Raw genomic sequence first — 15,590 nt, 5'->3', positions numbered from 1 at the left:
CTAAGCCGATATGTTATGTTTTTTAGGGCGCGCTGAGCGAGCTGTATCCCGCTAAGCGCCTATTGTTAATTCCAGCCTTTATTTCTGTTGCTAAACTTGAGCAATTTTGGTCTAAGATAATTTTGAGTTCTTTTTAGTTACAGATGACATCGAGAAAAAGAGCTAGAATGGAGGACATCCGTTCATCATCCACTTCAGCTCCTCCGTCAGTAACCGTAGGACAGGATGTCCAAAGCTCATAAACTTTAGTCCCTATGCTACAAAGCTTATTCCGAGGGTAGTTTATTATCATGCACAACCTGCAAGAGTTGGCTCATAACAGGCCCATCATACCTATGGAGCATTTTCTTGAGCAAGTAGCCTGGCCTGAAGCTCAACTTCCATTGGTGAGACCCAACGAGGCTACTCCACCTAAGCCCACACCTGTGCAGGTTGATCCAGAGCCAGCTGACCCACAATCTCCAGTGGTGAATCCATCGTCTTCTCCTGAGCGTAAAGTAGTACCCCCATCTCCACCTCTTATTGTCATCTCTGATGCATCATCAGATGAAGTGGCTGCCCCTCCTGATTCATCAACTGGAGAAACAGCTGACCCTCCTACTTCCCCAGTTGGAGGAATTGCCGATCTTTTTGACTCGTCATCTAGAGAAGCTGTTGCTCTCACTGATTCCCCAGTTTAGACATTGTTGACATTGTTGATTCCTGAGGACACTTTTTTCTTTTTGGTTTATTATTATTATGATTATAGTTTCAGTACAATATTTCTTTTATATTTATATACACTGCTAGTTTTATTTATGGATAGTTGGTTTTCTTATTCTGAAGCATTTTGAAAAGTTTAACTTGGTTTTTAATGATATAGCAGTGAAGCACTTTTATTGACTTATGAAAATGGTTGTATGCTTTTATTTTGAATTGAATGCATGATTTTGATGGAATTTGTGTCCTTTTTCATGAGTTTGAACAAGTGTGTATGTTAGACAAAGAAAGAACAAGAATGTGAACTTGCATTTAGAATTGTTTGTCAGTAGACAGATTGATTGTGAAAGAAAAGCTTGAACCAAAACCAATGAGAGTGTGAACTTAAATTGTGAGTGAACGACTAGCTGTGAGTAATAATCTTTGCATGAATCTCTGAATTTTAGAATGAAATGTATAAATGAGGACATGATGAAGGCCATGATTGCACATACACAAGCCTTTTGACCAAAAAGCTTACCTTGAATGATAATTATATCCTTTGCACCCTTTTTGAGCTGAATGATATTGTCAAAAATTTGAACCCTGAACTTAAATAATTATCTCAAGATACCTTGTTTAGATTCTAGGAGAGCATATGGTTCAAGGAAAATTTACCCCAAATTTGGGGGAGTGGAACTAATTGGGATGCAAAGAAAAAGATAAAGCATCGGCACACACAACACATAAGTTGTGTGTTAAAAAAAAGAGAAGGAAAAGTGTGCTGATGTAACAAGGTCAAAAGCAAATGAAAGTGAAAAGCTAGTGAGCAATCCAATTATATCAAAAAGACCATTGGGATAAGTCTAGGATTTGTGCTCTCTTAGAATCTAAGCCTTTGAATCCTAGAAAAAACCAATGAATTTTTGTAGCCAAGCCTCACTACAAGCCTAGGAAAGTCCTTCTTATTCTGTTTATACATTTTTGACTTTATGGCATGAAATGAAGTGCAAAGATTGGATCTCTTGTTATTAGTGAATAGCTTAAACACTTGTGCTTGAGTGAAACAATAGCCGTGAGACTGTGGTTTAAGCTACTTTCCTTGATATCTGTCTTATGCCTAACTCCATCTAATTGTTCAGGTTACATTTTATTCTTCTCTTTGGATAACTGCATACCTTGTGAAAGACAAATGATAAGGGCATTTTACTTCATTCTCTTATCATGCAATCAATAATTTTTGCTACATACACCTTTGTACATGATCACTGCATGTTATTATCACTTGAGGACAAGTGAGATGTTCTCTTTTTGCTTGAGGACAAGCAAAACTGTAAATTTGGGGGAGTTGTTAGTCGGTGAATACGACTAACTTTTGTGTATAAAACTTGTGTAAATTGTATCAAACTCTTCCAATTTATGGTTATTTTGTAGTGTTATAAGTATTTTCTGTTAAGAATAGGTAATAAATACTTAGTACTTCCATTTTGTGTGTTTAATAATCATTTTCTCTCAATTTCAGGTTAATTAGGCAAGCTTTGAAAAGTGTTGTTTTTCAACAGTGGAAATTGGTCTGATTCTGATGACCTTGATAGGACAGGGCTAAGTTGTCGTACTATCATGAGGAATCGGGGTGCGATAATTTAGTAGTAGTATGTTTGTCTTAATGCGGTCCTGGTTGAGTTTAGTCCAACAAGAGGAATCTGAGGACGATGCTTGATCAGGATTAGGCTAAACTATCATGAGGAATCGGGGTTTAGCATCTCAGGTGACACCATAGGAACACACGAGCATTGTTAGATAGAGAATATCCTTTTAGCATTAGGCACCTATTAGGAAGACCAACGTGTTTTCTAATTATTTTTACACATCATTTCTCTCGCGTGATTTTCCTTTTTGTGTAGATAGTTTACATACCTGTTCATATTCACACTTAGATTTTCACACCAGACACCTATTCACTAAAATAGCTTACTAAGTAACACAAGTTCCCCGAGAGTTCGATACTCGATTCTTACCGTTTTATACTACTTGTGCGATCCGGTGCACTTGCCGGAAGCGAACAATAGACCCCGGTGAGAGCATTTCCTTAGGACCTGAGGTGGTTCAGCATACCACTATAAAGGTCAAGTTGATCCAAGAAAGGATGAGAGTAGCCCAAAGTAGGCAGAAGAGCTACTATGATAAGAGAAGAAAGGATCTTGAATTTGTTGTAGGTGATCATGTATTTCTGAGAGTCACTCCGTGGACTGGGGTTGGCAAGGCGTTGAAGTCCCGTAAGCTCACACCTAGATTAATTGGTCCCTTTGAAATCCTAAAGTGTGTCGGCCCAGTTGCGTATCAGGTGGGTTTGCCATCATCAGTCTCAAATCTCCACAGTGTCTTCCATACCTCTCAGCTCAGAAAATATGTCCATGATCCGTCGCATGTGATCTAGTTGGACAATGCCCAAGTGAAAGAGAACTTGACATATGAAACACAACCACTAAGGATCGACGATCGTATGGTCAAGCAGCTAAGGGGGAAAGAGATTTCCTTGGTCAAAGTAGTAGGGGAAGTGCTTCGGGCGAGGATGCCACTTGGGAACTAGAGGGTCAGATGTGTGATGCATATCCTACCTTATTCGATATCGGTAAGTTTCGGGGGCGAAACTTTTTTTAATAAATAAAATTAATAAATAAATAAATAAATAAAAGTAAATAGGTCATAATTTCCCATTATATAAGCCAAATGTTAACCTAGAGTAGTTTTTACAAAACACTTCTGTTCCTTTTTCTTTTTTTGACGCACAAGAATCCTAACAGAGCAACCGGAGGAGGAGCTCTATAGAGCACCAGAAACACCACAATTGCTAACGGAAAATGTTTGAGCGACTACATCGAGGTAAGGGATGAATTACTCACGCTTGGGGATTGGAAGGAACATGTATAAGGATCTCTAGAGGATTAATTTTGGGATATTTTGGGTTGTTTTTATAAAATGTTAATTCATGATCCTTTCAAATTGAATAATTCTTATGCTAAATTGAGTGTAGTATATATTATTATGAAATTCTATGATCTTGTTAGTGTATATTGATATGATATTTTCTTGGTGTATATCATTTTTTTTTAAATATTCAATTGTTATTACTTGATTTCTTGTTGTATATTAACGCGTATGATTTCCGTTGTTTTGCGCTTGTGATTTTTTTTTTTTTTTGGAATGTGTCATTAAATTGTTATCATTGGAATGAAAAATTTGATTCAAATAATTGTGTTCCCTTTTGTTTGTAATCAAATTATATGAACCATGGGTACGGTATGACTTTGTTGAAAATACTATATATATATATATATATATATATATATATATATATATATATATAAAATAAATTGAATACTGTAGTGAAATTATTATTTTATTTCTTTTCAGTTATATATGTATAATAATAAATTAAATACTGTGTAAAATTATTTCACAATAATAATTATTTTTGCTACATCTCAAATAAATTGTTGTAGAGGTTCTTTTTAATTGAAAATAATATATTTGATTTAAATTAGACTATTTTGTGCCATGTAAGCATTATTACTAAGGACATAATTGCTTTTTTTCGAATGTTTTAATAGTATAACAAAACTGCAACAATTTTAAAAAAATTGATACGTTAAAGTGAAGCACATGTTAATGTTTTTCTGCATATTAAAATGATAATTTTTTTTTCTGCATATTAAATTAATAACGAATTACAACACGTATACATTTAATTTAAGGTGCAGAGAATATACTTAATACCTTAATATTTTTCTTCATATTAAATTGATAAACGGTTACAACATGTAATCTTTTTTTTAAGGTGCAGTAACACATGTAATATTTGGAAATATTAATTCATAAACGGCTAATCGAATACGGCGGAGAGACTTAGTCTTTGATAGAGACATGCTCTGATAAGTGTGACATTGGGGCATAGAATTTTACTTCGCATGTTATAATTTCCGTAAACGATATAATTGTGTTATGTTTTCTGTTTGAGTTTTTTTTATTCAGCATGGACGACTTTGTTTTGAGCCGGAATAACTTTGTTTTTATTCGAACAATTTCTACAATGTTTTCATTAAGTGAGTGTGAACCCTTTATCTTTTGAAATTAATTTAAAGTCAATGTGTTTAAAAAAAATTCCGTATGATTTTATTTCCTTTTATTCGTTATTTGTGAGGGTAGAGGGTGTCACATTTGTAAACTACGACGTTCTCTGTATGAGCTTAAACAGGCTCCTCGGGCTTGGTTTGAGAAGTTTCGTACTACTCTTCTTAATTTCTCCTTCACACAAAGTCAATATGATTATTCTCTCTTCTTCCACAAGTCTCCCTCGGGTATAGTTCTCATCTTGGTTTATGTGGATGATCTAATCATTACGGGAACTGATAATGGGTTGATTGCTAAGCTTCAAGTTGTGCTACATGCAACATTCCGCATGAAAGATCTTGGCCAACTCACATATTTTTTAGGATTGGAGGTACATCATCGATCCAATGGCATATTTTAAAACCAACATAAGTATATTCAAGATTTGATAACTTTGGCTAGTTTGGAAGGCACTACTTCAATTGATACTCCTATGGAAGTAAACGTCAAATACAAGAAAGATGAAGGGGATCTTTTGGCTGATCCAACTCTCTATCAGTGTTTGGTAGGAAGTCTTATCTACCTAACGACAACTCAACCTGACATATCGTATGTTGTTCACTAAGTCAACCAGTTTATGTCTTCTCCTAGACATCTTCATTTTGTTGTTGTTTGTCACATTATCCGCTATCTTATAGGGTCCCCTACACGTGGGTTATTCTTTCCTCGAGGCTCACCTTTACAGCTTATGGCATATACCGATGTTGATTGAGTAAGGTGTCCGGATACCCGTCGGTCTACTACAGGTTGGTGTATGTTTCTCAGTTGTACCCTCATTTCTTGGAAATGTAAGAAGCAGGATCGTGTTTCTAAATCTTCTACTGAGGCTGAATATCGTTCAATGTCTTCTGCTTGTTCTGAAATTGTGTGGTTACGTAGTATTTTGGAGGAGCTTGGATTTTCACAGCCTAACTCTACCCCTCTTTATGCTAATAATGCAAGTGTTATTCAGATTGCTGCAAATCCCATGTTTCACGAATGAACCAAGCATATTGAGGTTGATTGTCATTATATCAAGGAAGTTATCTCACTTCCTTACATCTCCACAGATCTTCAAGTGGCTGATATCTTTACCAAAGCTATGACTAGACAACACCATTAGTTCCTTGTTGACAAATTGTTGTTGGTTGACTTACTAGCATCAATTTGAGGAGGGATGTTAATGTATATTAATTTAATTTATTACCTGTTTTAATAGGTTTATATCTGTTAGGAAATCTCTGATAATCTCTCTCCTCCTTGAAAAGCATATATTTTGCTGTCTATTTAAGTAAGAAAGGCTGTAGAAGACAGATGTTTTTCCAAAAGCAAAAGCTCTTATCATACTATAAAATATATTTTGGTCTCTTGATATTTTGACAGAATGCTTGTGGTTGTTTCTGGTCATGATACTCAAATTGTGTAATCATATGTGATGCAGCAGTTAATAACTTTATATAATGAGATTGAAACATACCATACTGTTCCCTCCATTTATCAAACAATGGAAGGAGAACAGAAGAACAGTTGTGAGAGTGAGAGGCAGGGGTTTCAAAAGAAGGAGAATTTGAATTGGTAGACCAATATTTCTTTTACGTCCACAATATTTCCTAGCAGTATAGTTGGAGGTGGACCACTGATACCTTGCTTCATTAGCTTAGAGCGAAGCCTATTTGGCTTCTTCACCAAGGAAGTGTACAAACGACACAACAATCCAACAATTAAAGCCAAGAAACACAATGGACATTAAAAAAAAAAAAACAGGGAATCAAATTGGAGCTGCATGGCCAAAAGAACTCTACCTTCTCTTTAGACTCAAATCACATGCAACCTCTCTACTGAGTTGGGTTTGAAAAAGAAATGTATATAGCATTCTCCAATCTTAGGGAACATTAATTATATTATAGTATATAATAATAGTAGTAGTCCGTGGAAGTTGTTGGATTGGAACCAGCTCAGCTAAAATAAACAAAAGAAAGAAAGAAAAAAAATGAGGGGAGAGGGATTGGCATGCTTGGCATAATGGCATGCAAAAATTCTTACTGTCTAACTAACTTCCATACAAACTAAGCATAAACTAATAATTATCAATTTGAAGAAGTTAATGTTGGGTAACATAGTAACAAAATAATATATTGCAGCGAAAACAAGAGATGGAAAAAATAAGAATTGAGACGTAATATTTTAACTTGGAAAACACTCAACGAATATAAAAAAAAATCACAGACAAGATTTGATAAATATTTTTACTAATTGAAAGAGAAATTACAATCTCTTTAAATATAAGGAGAGAATAATTACACATCTCTTTTATAATAGAAAAGAACTTCTAAGTATTTCACTCTCTCTCACAATGGGATGCTACTTTTGTAGTGGGATGGATGATCAGATGAGCAAAGTGTCTTCCTATTTATAGGCATTAAATGTAATGGAAAATTTCTACCTCCAATTAATTCCTTTTGTTATAAAATTGCATGAGACTAGAACTAAATTAACAAGTAGAAGGAAAAGTACATTCAACTCTTTTAGAATACTAACTCTGTACTTGACTCAACAACACTAATAAAAAAGTAGTTATATTAATTAATTTTAATTAATGGTAATATCATAAATTAAATTTATTTAAAAAAACACTCATAAAAATAAACAATTTAAGTAGTGATTGTATTTAAACACTACTCATAGTCTAATTATACAATTCATAATGTGCGTTTGTAAAAATAGATAATAACTTGGAACAAAGTTATTATGTGCTAAATTAAGATAATATTATTATTTTTGTTCCTATTTATAATATCTAAATTAGAAGTGATGTTTATTTCTTTTTATAAGATCAATTTAAAATGTCATTTGCATTAATTATTTTAAAACTAAAATATCCTTAATTAATTAATTATACTAGCAAACAATTAGAAGAACAAAAGAAATATTAATGACAAGAACAATATCTGTCTAATTGGAGTAGTTACTCACAAATACTTTTGTGAGTCTTACTTATTATTTAACAAATCTACTAAAAATTTGATAATTTTTTTTTATACAACTAGGAGATATTTGAGATTTTTTATTTTACATTCAAACTAATCTTCCTCTCATTGCCTTGACCCATTTGAGAGTAAAATCATACATTTAATGACGCTTTCATGCTAAAGCTGAAAATCAAATCCTAAATATTGATTAAAACAAGTGTCAAACCAGCTATGCGGGCCCAAATTATCCTTATGCATTAAAAGAAACATTATTTTTTACTTTTTATCACCTGGTTGAACGCCTGCATCCGCTATGCTGTGCATCAATTACATGTAATTGCACGATGAGAAATTATTACATGATTTGAAATCATTGTAATATCCAACAATTAAATTCTTTATAATCTCCATTATATGAACACCTGATGTTTCGGAATTTATACTCAGTTCTGATCATCACGTGCATCGCGGTTGAAGTTACTGTAACAATGTTCAAGTTGTAACATAAATTTTGTAGTCCATTTTCATAAAAATATATAGTAAAATTCTGCTACTAATAATAATCATCACAGGTTGTACAAGGCAGACATGGAAGGATTTCCACTAATTGATTCATCTGTTTATGGCATATGGTTTTATACGGATAAAAATTGCTGGAAAACCACACCATTATTCTGTAACTTCATTGGCCTATTGCAAAATTTTGTTGAAATCGAATTTCTGGAATATCATGTTTGGTAGGAAATGTTTGTCCTTCGACAGAATTAAACCTTGACAATGTGTCACTGATGACTGTGGCAGATCTAATTATTTACAAGGAACTTGATTTTTCCTATATCTCTTTGTCTTCCTTTATTGTCTCAGTTGTCTGCAGCTATTTGAAGCCTTTAAATTGGAGAAAATAAAATGAATATTTGTACTTGATTGTTGATGATTGGAAACAAGAGATGATAAGTAGCTATGTAGCACCATCAAGCTTCCTCACTGGTTGTTAGTCCCGCAATTTCTTTTAGTGGTTTCCACATAAACTTTCTCCTGATCATTGACATGAGAATGATATCAAACAACAGTATTAGAGAAGAAAGTTCCACATTATTTGGTTAGACACAATTTGAGAGGTATATAAACATGAAGACAATGCACAAGTTTCACAGAAGAAAGCACTGACAATTTCTAGAAACAAGCAGCAAAAAAAAAAAAAAACTATAATATCTATAACAAAATACTAACAACAATAACATAAAAGGTTAAAAAAAAGTAGGCTTCCTACCAGTTTCCACATTCAGCAATGACCCTCACATTAGGCCTAAGTGTTGGCAGCAAAGCTAGGAACTGCAGTTCTGCCTTAGAGAGAACCTGTGTATGCCAAAACAATATTTAAACCAGTACATTAGTTATGGGAAAACATAGCAATTTTCTGCCCCTCTATTTAAGGATATATTGGTACTTTAACAGAAGAATTTTATACCCTCAACCAATTAGAAATCAACTTTTATCCTGTAAGTGTTTTCTAATTATAAATTCTCATTGAAATACAATTAAATAAATAATGTTATAATCCTCACACCTTGGCTTCAATTATCCACACCACCAGTCCTTTGGCATTTGGTGGCAATGCTTCTAATCTGTAATCAACTTCTGGTGGGAAATACCACCTTGCTATTGGCTGCTTCCCAACATGAGGCTGAAATTCATGACAAAATCTTAGTGTAAACTAACTTGAGTGACATAACATCCATCAAGAACAACCAAAAAATGTTAAAAGACAAAACTTAGATGGTGGTTTAATCAGAATTGGAGTTTCACCTCAATAATCCGCATTGACATTCAATGGAATTCTTTAATGCAAACTACCTATATAAAATTCCAATTCTGATCGGAAAACAACACTAAAAGTACCTATAGAACCGCATGTAAGTTTTGTCCAAAAATTAAGCAACTAAATAGTCTTCTAAGCAAAAAAAAAAAAAAAAAAAACAAAAACACTCACAATGAGGCTGACATTCATGACAGAGTTTTAGTGACATCCATCAAGAACAACCAAAAAAATGTTAAAAGACAAAACTTAGATGCAGTTCAACAGGTGCTTCTAGTACTATTCTCTAATCAAAATTGAAGTTTCACCTCAGTAATCCGCATTGACATTTAACGGAATCCTTTATTACAAACTACAAATATAAAACTCCGATTCTGATCAAAGAACAACACTACAAGCACTATAAGAGTCTTCTAAGCAAAAGAAAAAAAAAACTCACAGGGCAAACAGGGTGAATCTTAGTGAGGGTGGTTTCAGGATCACCAAGGCCACGAGCTGTAAGATCAAGAAAATAGTATCCCTGACGTTTGAGGCGTGACAAGTAGCGACCCTCATAGCCTCCTTCATGAGGAGGGTATATTGCAAGTGCTTTGTGCTCTTCAACATCTGAAAGCCAACGTCCAAGATCAAACTTTATCAAGTCTCCACCTATGAAGTCCCCTAGCCCTCTACACTGCACAACTCCTACCACCCTTTTGGATGTGTTGCAATTATTACCATGTCTTCCTCTCCAACCCTTCACCACTCTCATCACACTGTTATGCTGTTTTGTGGCTATGAAACTGTTCCTCATTGTCTGATGAACAACATTGTTGAAGCAGGTTGGACCCCCATAACCCAAGCTAGCAGTGGATGACATTGTTTTTTCTTTTTTTCCTAAGTATTATTTTGGTCACAAAATGTGAGAGCTTATTGAAGAATGAGATCCATGGTTTTTTTTTTTTTTTTCAATAGAAAATATTGTGAGTAGTAGAAGTTCGTGACAAAAATTAAGCGGGGCGATGAATGTTGTGAGTTGTATGGTTGAGAAATGAGATAAAGTGACCACAGAGAAGGGGTTTGTCTTCACTTGTAACCTTAAATTGAAGATGATACCATGTGGCGTGTATTGAGTATTGACCTTAATTTTTTTTTTCCTTTGTTTTTCTAAAGAAAAAAACAATGAACGCACACTCTTTATTAGTGGTAGTAGCATGGGAATAACCAAGGGAATTTTACTCTGTTCGTTGAGGCATGCATGAATTGTTATAAAAATCTTAGTACTTGTCTTTGATAAAAAGAAATAGCATTGGGATGATTTCTCATAAAAAGTTTTGAGACTTTGATTTTGTTAGTTTTTTTAAAAAAGAAAAGTAGTAATCTTGAATCTCTTTCTAGTGCATTTAGATCCAAGCCAAGGCATATCGAACTAAACATATTTTTATTACTGTTTGATTCTAATTTTTTTTTATAAATAAATTATATCTTGGTTGCAATGAATATATGTCCAATATCAGAAAAAAAAATGAATATATGTCCAGTAAAAAAAATATGTGTAAATAAGTCTTGCAAATTTGAAGAGTATTGGTGTCTCTTCTCAATAAAATCCGGAATGACAGTAATCAAAATTAAATTCCATCTAAAATATAAATTAGTAGAAGTTGAATGAAACATGACCCTATGAGTTGGTTAGGAACCTTGTTCCAATCTCCAAACAAAGTTAAAAGTTAAATGTAAGGCTCTTGCTAAACACACCTCCCAGTTTGTTAAGGAAGCTTCCCTTTCTTTGTATTAAAATTGTTATTATCCATTATACCATTTTGACCCTATTTCTAACTCCCTTCTGCTCTCTTTTCCTTCGATGCACTACCACAAAAGCCATAACTCTCACCGGAATCTGTCGAACCGAACCACCACTGTCACGAGTTATTTTGTTAGATCCAAGTTTTAGTCAGATCTGGTTTTTATTTGTTGCGATGTGGGTTTTTACTCGGTGACGGCACGACGCGAGCAACCATTCTTCTTCCTCTCGGCACCCTCTGCCTCTGCTTCTTTGAAACCGATCACCTAATCGGCGTGGAAGTCGCGTTTTCGGTTTTGGGGGTTTCGATTTTGGATGAATGAAAAAGCTGCTAGTAAATGGAAGTTTAATCGAGAAGAAGAGGAGGATGAAGATCATGGGTTGGTGCGGGCCGCGACAAAGTCACAACACGTTGAGGGTGTAAAAGGTGTGCGATTTGTCTAGAGGATTTTCTTGTTGGTGTCGCATGCCTTGTTTGCACATGTTTTATGAAAAGTGCATCGGTGAGTGGTTGCAAATAGGAAATTCTTGCTCCTTGTGTCGGTTTAAGATGCCTCCTCAAAGCGGTTGATCAAATGGGAAGATCTAGGTTTAAGATATCTCTATATATCCACTGTGATCGATACAATGATTCACAAAAATTGTGATTGGCTAACTGGTTATTAAGTACTTTCTGTATAAATTGGAGATAATTAATACATCACATACGACCTTGGAGGATCAAAATGTGGCAAAATGATCCAAAGGGGTTAGTTTTAGAAACTAATTCTTTAAATAGGTGTGTTTTGTAACTTTTTCTGAAGGGGATCTTTTTTCTACGTCTACATGGACCCATATCGCCATTGATAGCGAAACATACCCATGTTTTTTGCTTTGCCTTAGTTTCTGAAAACTTTCTCTCAATACCCATATTTTACGGTAGGTGTGTCAGCCTTTTATTTTGCACATTCTTGCTTTTTTCTTTTTGTTTAAAATTTCTCATACCCCAAGTTTTTGAAACTCTGTCAATAATATATTTTTATTTCAATTAATTATTTTTAATTAAGTTTTAATGTGTAGTATTTTTTTTAGTTAAATTTGTTTATTTTTTATAGTTAAATTTGTTTGGAGTCAAACTGGTTTATTTTAATTACGTATAATAGGGACTTTAAATTTGTTTATTTAAAGTTAAATTTTTTTATTTTAATTAATTATAATAGGGACTTTAAAAGCTACTTTTTTATGAATTTTTCTGTCTTTAAATTTGTAACAAAAAAAAAATTCATTCTAACAAAAAAAAATTACTTCAAATACAAATAGTGCCAAAAACTTAAAGAATTTCAACGCTTACTTTCAGGAGCTAATTTTAAAGGCAGAAAAATTCAACAAAAAAGTATCTTTTAAAGTCCCTATTATAATTAATTAAAATAAAAAAATTTAACTTTAAATAAACAAATTTAAAGTCCCTATTATACGTAATTAAAATAAACCAGTTTGGCTTCAAACAAATTTAACTATAAAAAATAAACAAATTTAACTGCAAAAAATACTACACATTAAAACTTAATTAAAAATAATTAATTGAAATAAAAATATATTATTGAAAGAGTTTCAAAAACTTGGGGTATGAGAAATTTTAAACAAAAAGAAAAAAGCATGAACGTGTAAAATAAAAGGCTGACACACCTACCGTAAAAATATGGATATTGAGAGAAAGTTTTCAGAAACTAAGGCAAAGCAAAATATATGGGTATGTTTCGCCAGTTTCTTTGGCGATACCTGCATGACATGTCGTCCTACGAGTATTTCGCCACCATCAATGGCGATATGGGTCCACCATGCACACGTAAAAAAAAGACCCCCTTAAAAAATAGTTACAAAACAGACCTATTTAGGGAATTAGTTTCTAAAACTAACCAGTCATTTTACCTCAAAATGTTTGGATAAAAGGACAAAATACAAAGCAAGTCAACCAATGATGCAATTCTCGGGTAATCTGGTCAAAGGCTTGTATTTGAATTTGGTATGGCTAGAGAAGGGAGGTGTTTATATTTATGTGATTGGCTTTCTTGTGTGGCTAATTTGGTTAGGCCGAATTTTGGTTTCAGTGGGTACGTACTTACTATATTAGTATATTAAATCTATGTTTTTTAATATTCATGCCACCTAAGTTTGTGAATACATTTGATTCAATTGTGGTTACTGGCTTTCTGAATACATTTGATTCAACCATGAACATACCTTGTGGAAGAAAATGCCCACAATATTATAAATATGTTTGATGGGAAATGGGGTATTACGTTAAGAATGTTTAAAGAATAATAAAGATAGGGTTTAAATATAATATAAAGCTAGGGTGTAAAATAGGTTTAAAAAATAACAACTGTGGGGATGTAGAAATAGGATAAAAGGGTATAATGGGTAATAACAATTTTAATGAGAAGAAAGGGGGACTTAAGGAGGTGTATTTTGCAAGAGTCATGATTCGCTGACCTTTAAATTTTTGTCCCAACTAAATGAACTCTAGGCTTAAATATTCCAAGGGCTTGCTATTGCCACTACCAGAATTTCTATTAGCACTACCAAGCCATATCAAAAGCCCATTTTACCCTTCTATGATTTTCTTATACCCCAATCCTTTCTCTCACTTCTCCCTTCTTTGTATATTGAGTTGTTTGGTATACAAGATAGACTAGTTAACTTATTAGGCTCTTTGTATGTTAGGTTTGGTCCAACAACATCCATTGACAAGTGGATGACCATTTTCAACATGTGTTATACCTGATGAAACCCTGATTTGTGGATCCAATTTTTAGCATCAACAAACTGAGGAAACTATTTGAGACTCTCTGAAATTGCAGAAAATAAAAAGGAAAAAAGTGGAATTAAAAAAGGAGATGTAAAGAACAACGTCACAATCTTGGGAGATTGATAAGTTGAGGATGATTCGCCATAAAGAATAAATTTTTTTATAAGAATCTAAGGTTTCACACAAGAACCAAGAGAAACATTTTCTTAATTGTTTCTAATCTGAAAATTTCATCAAAACGGTAACAAAATGTTTAAGGAGTCTATTTATAACTCCTACTAGTAACCCTAAATTAGGGTCCAAGGCCCAATAACTAATCTAATAATTAAAAGACTTAAAAAGAACAATAAAAAATGTAACAGTCCATTACAAGTCCAAAAATATAATTAAAAACAAAAATAAATCTTATTCTAAAAATTGGCTAAAATCAATGAACTTCACTTCTTCTTTACTTTCCTCCATGAGAGAATTTAGTCTCTTGTTAAGCTCTTCTTGAATCTCAAGTGATTAGTCCATCCATGTTGAGTCCACCTAAGTCAAACTCTTCATCATTGAATAGTTCTTTGTCATACCCTCCTTCTTGGGAAGAATTCACCCTCGAATTGATGTCTAAGGTACCTACATCACAAAGAGTCAAGTCAGTAACATTAAAAGTGTTGCTCACACCATAGTCTAGTGGTAAAGCAATTTTATATGCATTATAGTTGATGTGCTTTAAAACGTGAAAAAAACCATCTCCTTTTTTCTTGAAGTCTAGATTTCCTTTTGGAAGTAAACCTATTCTTCCTCTAATTAATCCAAACCCAACCACCCGGTTTGATAATCATTTTCTTTCTCCCCTTATTGGAATATCTAGCATATTGTTCAATGTTTTTCTTAATTTGTGCTTTCCTCTTCTCATACAAACTCTTAACAAAATTGGCTTTACAAAGCCCATCCCTATTCATTATAGTAGAAGTGTTAGGCAAATGTAACAAATTAAGTGGTGACAATGGACTAGAATCGTAAACTACCTCAAAAGGAGAATAAGTAGTAGAGTTTACTACCTTATTATAAGAAAATTTAGCATAGGGTAGGCATTGCTCCCAAGCTTTCAAATTCTTGCCTAACAAGCACCTTAGAAGTTGAGATAAAGTTCGATTTACCATAACAATGAGCATATCACATGGACTCAAACTTTTTCTAACCCATCCTTTTTCCATCAAGCTCTCCACTTGTCTTTGGCTTTCTTTTCTTCCTTCTAGATTACTTCTATATGATGAGCTATTTGGTATGGAAACTTTTGGCATGAGATCAATTTGGTGTTCTATCCCTCTCAAAGGAGGCAACCCATGAGGGGGGTCTTTAGGGAAGACGTCCCCAAACTTCTTTAGTAATTCTTCCACACCTAGAGGAAAAGAACTAGCAATA

The 15,590-nt window shown here is 33.6% G+C and overlaps 1 protein-coding gene across 1 annotated transcript; it reads right to left on the bottom strand.

The window, feature by feature from the left end:
• Positions 1 to 8,317: 8,317 nt before the first annotated feature.
• LOC100777422 (NAD(P)H-quinone oxidoreductase subunit N-like) lies at positions 8,318 to 10,666 on the bottom strand. Its single transcript, NM_001255785.3, has 4 exons — positions 10,052 to 10,666; positions 9,364 to 9,480; positions 9,067 to 9,152; positions 8,318 to 8,831 (listed from the first exon to the last, which is right to left on the bottom strand). The coding sequence occupies exons 1-4, from the start codon at positions 10,469 to 10,471 to the stop codon at positions 8,768 to 8,770; spliced, it is 687 nt and encodes a 228-aa protein (NP_001242714.2). The 5' UTR covers positions 10,472 to 10,666; the 3' UTR covers positions 8,318 to 8,767.
• Between the last annotated feature and the right edge of the window lie 4,924 nt (positions 10,667 to 15,590).

This window comes from Glycine max, chromosome 11 (assembly GCF_000004515.6).
Source record: "Glycine max cultivar Williams 82 chromosome 11, Glycine_max_v4.0, whole genome shotgun sequence".
Lineage (NCBI taxonomy): Eukaryota > Viridiplantae > Streptophyta > Magnoliopsida > Fabales > Fabaceae > Glycine > Glycine max.
This window is presented reverse-complemented; position numbering and strand designations above follow the sequence as displayed.

Bases quoted from the DNA above. Each gene is read 5' to 3' on its own strand.
- LOC100777422 (NM_001255785.3), bottom strand. From the start codon at position 10,471: ATGTCATCCACTGCTAGCTTGGGTTATGGGGGTCCAACCTGCTTCAAC. The intron at 9,481-10,051 runs GTGAGTTTTTTT...CATGAATTTCAG, and splicing joins AGATTCACCCTGTTTGCCCT to CCTCATGTTGGGAAGCAGCC. The intron at 8,832-9,066 runs GTAGGAAGCCTA...GTCAATGATCAG, and splicing joins ATTGCTGAATGTGGAAACTG to GAGAAAGTTTATGTGGAAAC.